Genomic DNA, 5,950 nt, shown 5'->3' on the forward strand with positions numbered 1-5,950 from the left:
AAGTAGAAATCCGAGACTTTGGCCCCATGAAGTCATCTCAGCTGTACACCTGAGTATAGGGTCTGCAACATTCTGGTAACGACACTGGCTCTCACTCCTATATGTTGTAAATGTGGGTGTAATTGAGTTTTTTCCCTTACAACAAAGGCTAAGCAGAATAGCTGGGCCCCTGTCCTTCTTCCTACCCCAAGATGGCGCTCCTTGGAAGCAGCTCTGTTCTCCCTGGTGGCCACAGCAAAGTCCTTCTGGCTGTAAGGCCACGCTTAGGGTTCCCTGAGCCAGTCCTGGTCTGTGCATCTCCCAGATTTCCGTTCAGGTCCCTGTTCAAATGTCATCCTATCAGGGAGGCCTGATCACAGGATTTAAAAGAGCAACCCCTTTCCTCCGGCACTCAGGATCCCATGTCCCTGCCTCGGCTTTCTCCTTAGTGTATATGCAGCCTAGGTCCTAGGTTCTATGTATTTATTTTTTAAAGTATCCATTTTCCTTTGCTAGAATGCGAGCTCCATTAAGGCAGGGATCTGCTGCATCTCCAGCACCTAGAACACTGCCCAGCCCAAATATTCTGTAAATGTTATTTCAGGAGTGAATGAACGCGTCCTGACCTTTTTTTTTTTTTTTTTTTTGGTGTGTGTACATATTTAGTTTTATTGTAACAAAGCAACCTGTATACTTTTAATGTTTAAAACTGAGTGTCATCTTTCCTTTCCAGTGAAACAAAAAGAAAACTTAAAAATAAACAGGAACAAAATTACAATAGAGAATGTCAATTCCAAATAAGATGCTACAGGTTCTGCTGATGCTCCCATTGAGAGGCAGGACTCAAGCCATCATTAGGAGATAATTTATTTTTAAAATGTCATCTTAAACTGCAAGGACCATTGTGCCCTCAGGGGCTCTTTCCAAGGAGCCTGGTTCCAGGCGGTTGCCTGGTTCCTGGCGGTTCCTAGTTCCTCTTGAGCTACCTTGTTCCACCCTGATGGCCCTGACCACATTCTTCCTGAAGCCCAGCTCTAGAGCCCCAGGCCAGCACATCAGCTCTAATCTACAGGTAGTGACTGCCTGGGACACTGTGTTGAAACACTTATGAAGCCATTGTGAGGGCTCACCAGGAAAAGATATGATGACTGATGAATGATTTTGCCAATGGAACCGTAAGAGAGGTGGATCAGATGGACTGTGTACTCTTCTTCCCAGCCCAGGCCCAAATCTCAGCTGCCGCTCTCATTATGAAGACCACACCCACCATCGGTTGGGGCCTGGAACACATTTGTCTGTCTTATCCCTGGAATCACTCCCCTAGTCTCTACCACAGGTATGCAATGGGCTTCGGAATGTTTTTCCAGAGTGGTCCTTGTTCCTCTTGGGCTTGGAACCTTTCCAGAACTTTACCTAGCTTGGTTGTTGCCTTGTCCTCTGCCTGGCCCCTCACTAGGGAGTGAAGGTTGGATCTGGGTCCACCTGCCCCCAGCTCCTAGATAGGGTTCTCCTCCCAAGCAAGTCCGTCCCCCAGTCCAGCAGCATAATGCTAGTGCCTCCTTTGAGTCTTGTCACTGAAGCCATTCTGCCCCAGCCCACGGTTCATGCCTAGTGTTGACACTGAGCTTGAACGTGGCCTTGGCTGGGTTCAGGGGTCACTCTCCCCAGAAGGTAGCCATGGCCCCAGCTGACTTTCCCTTCCTGTTCTCTGATTTAGGAATAAATTCAGCTGCTTCATCTTTTGAGGCCCAGGCCAGGGAAGTGGGGCGGGAGCATGGCCAATGTCACCCTGTGGCCTCTGAGCCGCCATTGGCAGAGCGTGGTGCCAGAGCCCAGACCAGGGATGGTGGCCTTCGGTGGTCCAGTGCAAGCTCTCATTTCCATGCCAACCTCCTTTTCATCTTTTGTTCCAGTCCTGCTTCTTCCAACAAGACCCACAGCCTGGGCCCCAGCAGCTTCAGTGGACACAAGCTCTAGTTGGGACCACCTGGGAAACTGGGAAGAACTTTCTCTTGGGGGCTCTCATTTATCCCCAGGGCAGATAGGGACATGAATTGTCCTTCCCATTTTCAAGACAAGGACACTGAGATCCAAAGCATCCTTATTTTCTTCCTTGTCAGGGCCTACTCTGGTGCACCTCCCATCTCCCCTGGCTTCTGGCTAGGACCAAGAGCATCACTGCCTTCCCATCTATGTCTGCGTCTCCCTCAGAAGTGGAACAAGAGCTTTGGTAACACACCGGGTCAGGCTCTCTCCCTTCCCTCCTGGAAGGATAGGTGCTTTCCTGAGGCTGGGGGTCTCCTTCATTTGGAGTTTATCAAACCCAATGTGAAAGGAGATCCAGTCTCTTGATGCTTCACTAGACTCTTCTAGTTCCTCAGCTTGGTCATTGACCTGAAAATGTGAATGAGGCAAACCAGGTGACCGTACCTGGCACAAGGAGGGCAAATTATGCTGTCACCCTGAAGTGCTGACTGGTGGTGGCTGCCCCAGCTTCCAGACAGGAAGACGGCTACAGATCTGAGAATGAGTGTAACGGTCAGTTAACATGGGCAGGGCCAAGGAGCAGGGTGGGCCTTGGATCACATAGTTTCTTCCCTTTGCTGAGACCTCTGTGTATCCTTAGCAGACTTCCACCAGAAGATAGCTTGGTACAATGGCTGCTTCTCTTTCTTCCAATAAGGAGAAACGTAAGGTGGGCTTTGGTACATTTTCTCACAAGCAAAAGTCTCCTAGGCTGGCCCCAGCTTCAGCTGTTCTGCTTTTCAAACCACCACTCCCTGTGGCCAGGGCCCCTGGGGCTCCCTCGGCTCCTTCCTGGTCCTGGCCAAATCACCTGCCTCCATCTTTCCCACCTGTGTGTCCCTGTGCTTCTGGGAACTGTGGAGGTGGGGCCCAGTGGCTGATGTTTAGGAAGGGGCACTGATGGCTCAGAGAGTCAACCCCTCTCCAGAGCAACCAGTGAGGGGCTGCTGGGGTCAACTGGCTCCTAGAATTGTGATTGCAATAAGGCTACACCCCCTAAGCTTTGGTGAGGTCGTGGTGTATCCCCCCAAGAATTCAGAGTTGAAGCAAGGGCGGTCATCGCTGAAGACATGAATGCCTTCTGCCTTAGAACACCAGCTCCTGGTCCTCTTTTCTGCAGTGGGACTTCTGCAGCCCATGAAGGGTAAGACTCATCTAAGATCCCTCTCTCCCCAGCCAGGGGAGGAGAAAGGACTAGAATTCACCTCTTGATGTTCACATTCCTGGGTTGCCTGATTGCCTAGAAATGGCCCACAGAGGGATGGCTGGCGGTGGAGCCCTGTGGCCCCCAGCTTTGCCTGAGGAGTTCAGTTGAGGGACTGCTAGACCCTGGTCTGAGGCAAAACGGGGGTAGGTAAGGTCAGGACGGTGGGCAGGAGGGTGCCCTGCGGGGCCGGGAAACTCCGCAGCTCCTTGGGCACAAACCTGGGTGAGACAGAGTCTGCTAGGAAGCAGAGGGTGCTCCGGCGTCCCACGCAGTAGATGAGGTTGTCCACCACGGCGCACTGGAAGGCATCCGGGTAAGGCATCCGGTACGTGGCGCACTCGTACCAGAGCCGGGTGCTGGCGCTGCAGCGGTACACTGCGATACCCAGGCTGCGGTTGAGGTCAAAGCGGTAGAGAAAGCCGTTGACCGCCACCATCTCGGCCGTGCGGTCCTTGCTGCCCCCGGTGGGGCCGGCCCACCAGCGCTGCTCCTGCGCAGAGAAGCGGAACAGCAGGAAGCGCAGCGAGCCGCCGGTGACGAAGATCTCCTTGGCACACGCCGTGGCCGTGTGCGCCAGGGCGAACGTGTCATTGGGGAGCGGCGGGGCAAAGTCCCAGCGGTCCAGGCGGGGGTCGTAACGCTCCACCGAGTTCAGACACTCTCCGCCGATGGCGTACAGGTGCCCGTCCAGGGCCACCAGCCGGCAGTGAGGCCGGGCCTGGTTCAGCGGGCACACCTCGCTCCAGATCCCCGTGAGCGGGTTGTAGCAGAAGACGCGGCTGGAGGGCTGGTGCCCGGGCCCCTGGCAGCCGGACACCACGAAGAGATAATTGAAGAGACTGCAGATGGCACAGCCCCGGGACACGGCCTCCGGGGGCAGGCGAGCCAGCGGGTGCCAGACATCCTGCTCATCGTCATAGCAGCAGAGGCCTCCAGAGTCTTCCTTGGGGCACACGTCAGCCACCACCAGGTACTGGCGGCCCTGGAGCCGGCGCTGCAGGATCAGCTCGCGCTCTGCCCCGCTCAGGCACCCGTAGATGTCCGGGCTGCGCAGCACCTGGAGGTAGTTTTCGCTCATCACCTTGTAGGCCGCCTCCTTCAGGGCCTCCAGGTTCTGCCTCTTGGCCAAGGTCAGCACCTCATAGCAATTGCCCAGATCCAGGCGGACCTGTGGGGCTGAAGCAGGGGTGAGCGGGACATGGAAGAAATTGGTACCGGCCACCAGCTGCACATGGGGCTCCCGGCTGCTTCTGCCTGAGCCAGGTAGGGCGCCCGGGTCTGGGCAGGGTGGAGCGGGGAGGCGGAAGCCATCTGGCTGCAGCTGCAGCTCTGGGTTCTCCGCTATCTGCAGGAGGCTCTCCTTCCGGCTGAAGCCTCGGGTGGAGGGCGACGGCCCTGGCTGCGGGGAGGCAGCTCTTTCGGCTGCACCCTTTGTGTCACCGGCTTGGCCTCCCGAAGCTGCCCCTGTCCCCAGGGACTCTGGCGGTGGCCTAGGGGATGGAACCTCAGTCAGGGCTGCTGTCCTGGGAGCCAGCCTGCCCTGGAAGATGGCCTGAGAGGCAGATTCCACGTAGTAGTCGTACACCTTGCGCTTGAGCCTGGGCTCAACCCCCTCCACCTTCTGTATGAAATTCTCCTCCATTCGGACGCGGGCTATGGACAAGAAGGTATAGGAGGCATTGGGGCCTCCCTCCTGCTGATGCAGGGTCAGCCCAACATCGGAGGCAGCCTCGAGAGCCCCAGCCTCTTCTCTGCTGACCCCCATCACACGGGTGAAGACCCAGCTCTGGTTCATGTCACTGCTGCCTTGCAAGGGAGCCACGTGGTGACAGTGGGGAGGTTCTAGTTGCCCCAGCCCTGGATGCTCAGGGGGTTTGCTGTCCTGCCATGGAGCAGGCTCACCACCGGCACAGCTGCCGTCGGCTGCTGCAGTGAGTCCAGCTGGGGAGCTGTTCGGTCCGCTGCCCAAGCGGGGGAGATGGGGAGGGTCAGGGTTACTGCTAACAGCTGTTCTGGTTTCCTGGCCGCGGCCGCAAGGAGGCACCTGCTCAGAGTCCGAGCCCTGCCCGCCCCGCTCCTCACCTGAGCCTTTTCTCTGGGGCTTCCCGTCTGTGGAAGTGGCTCCCGTGACCAGGACATAGGGGCCTCTTGGATTCTCCCAGCTGCAGCCCTGTGGTGCTTCGGCCCCCTTGCTGCTCCTCCGGCGTCTTGGCCCCCTCTGCAGCAACCCAGGAGAAGCCTCCTGTACAGCAGGCTGCCCTGAGCCCTCTGCCTCCTCCTTGGCTTCTGCCTGGGCATTCCCACCCCACCGCTGGGCTGGGGTAGGCCTCGACTTGTACAGCCTGTAGGCCACAGTCACCAGAAGCAGGGCAGCGGCCGACAGCACCACCTTGCCCGTCAGCTGCATATCCAAATGCCAGTCCTGGGCCTCTGCCCCTCTGGGGAACATGCTTCTCCAGCCAACCTGGGGCTGAGGAATGTCAAGAATCTGATTAATAATTGCCCAGTAGGGACCAGTTCCTGGGTCCTGCCGAGCGGAGTGGGGGGAGTTCTGGGCCGGCTCTGGCTGGCCAGCCGAGAAGAGGAGTCAGAGCAAAGGTGACTTTGAGCTGCAGAGGGTGGCCGCTGGGGCCCAGAGCTGGCAGATCGCAGGGGCTGGCCTCCTTCGATGCTTCCTTGGTGGCGGGAGTGAGGGGCCCACCCAGGGGCTAAGCTTGTGATCGGCCATCTGAGCCAGCT

General features: G+C 57.2%; 1 protein-coding gene across 1 annotated transcript; it reads right to left on the reverse strand.

Moving 5' to 3' along the window:
• Nucleotides 1–3,326: 3,326 nt before the first annotated feature.
• On the reverse strand, nt 3,327–5,660 carry KLHDC7A (kelch domain containing 7A). The gene has a single exon (XM_055262551.1). The coding sequence runs from the start codon at nt 5,658–5,660 to the stop codon at nt 3,327–3,329; it is 2,334 nt and encodes a 777-aa protein (XP_055118526.1).
• Nucleotides 5,661–5,950: the final 290 nt, after the last annotated feature.

Source organism: Symphalangus syndactylus, chromosome 22, assembly GCF_028878055.3.
Source record: "Symphalangus syndactylus isolate Jambi chromosome 22, NHGRI_mSymSyn1-v2.1_pri, whole genome shotgun sequence".
Taxonomy (NCBI): domain Eukaryota; kingdom Metazoa; phylum Chordata; class Mammalia; order Primates; family Hylobatidae; genus Symphalangus; species Symphalangus syndactylus.

Excerpts from the sequence above, each read along its gene's own strand:
- KLHDC7A (XM_055262551.1), bottom strand. The coding sequence starts at position 5,660 with ATGTTCCCCAGAGGGGCAGAGGCCCAGGACTGGCATTTGGATATGCAG.